The 481-nt window shown below is 55.5% G+C and overlaps 1 protein-coding gene across 1 annotated transcript in view; it reads right to left on the bottom strand.

The window, feature by feature from the left end:
- Nucleotides 1-481, bottom strand: part of LOC116095763 (bone morphogenetic protein 8B-like) — a 20,658-nt gene that overhangs the window by 10,171 nt on the left and 10,006 nt on the right. The window contains exon 2 of the mRNA XM_031377021.1: nucleotides 223-371. Coding sequence (XP_031232881.1) covers nucleotides 223-371 — 149 coding nt within the window. The remainder of the gene's footprint in view (nucleotides 1-222; nucleotides 372-481) is intronic.

Here is a 481-nt window from a genome sequence, read left to right as displayed (position 1 = left end):
GTCAGTTGCTATGTATGAGGGACCAGAAGGCATTCCTGGCTGTGGCTTAGCCATGTCCAGGACCTCACTAGTCTGTCCAAGTCCTCAAGAAAGGCTAAACATCTCCCTCCCAACACCCCCACACACACGGTGAGAAGGCTCTGTGTACTAGCCTGGCAGCCTCTGCTGGAGCCACCTCCCAAGACCCCCAGGGCAGCTCCCTGCTAAGTCCTGGAGCCTCACCTTCTGCGGTTTCCACATAGAGGCGTAGTCCCAGGTCCTTGTGATGGTTCAGCAGCCATCGATCACTGGCTGCTGTAATGTCCAGCACCAGCCAGCCCTCATCCATAGATCGGAGCGTCTGAAGATCCAAAAAGAACAAGTCAGGCTCCCTGTGGACATAAAAGAACAATTAACCAAGGGCCGAGGGAGGATGGCACAGCTGCCTGTGTCTTGTGCCTGCCTGAGAACCACTCTCAGAGCCTCTTTCCTGCTTGGCTCT

This window comes from Mastomys coucha, unplaced genomic scaffold (genome assembly GCF_008632895.1).
Source record: "Mastomys coucha isolate ucsf_1 unplaced genomic scaffold, UCSF_Mcou_1 pScaffold18, whole genome shotgun sequence".
Classification (NCBI taxonomy): domain Eukaryota; kingdom Metazoa; phylum Chordata; class Mammalia; order Rodentia; family Muridae; genus Mastomys; species Mastomys coucha.
The sequence above is the reverse complement of the archived record's forward strand: the minus strand, read 5'-3'. Positions and strand labels throughout refer to the sequence as shown.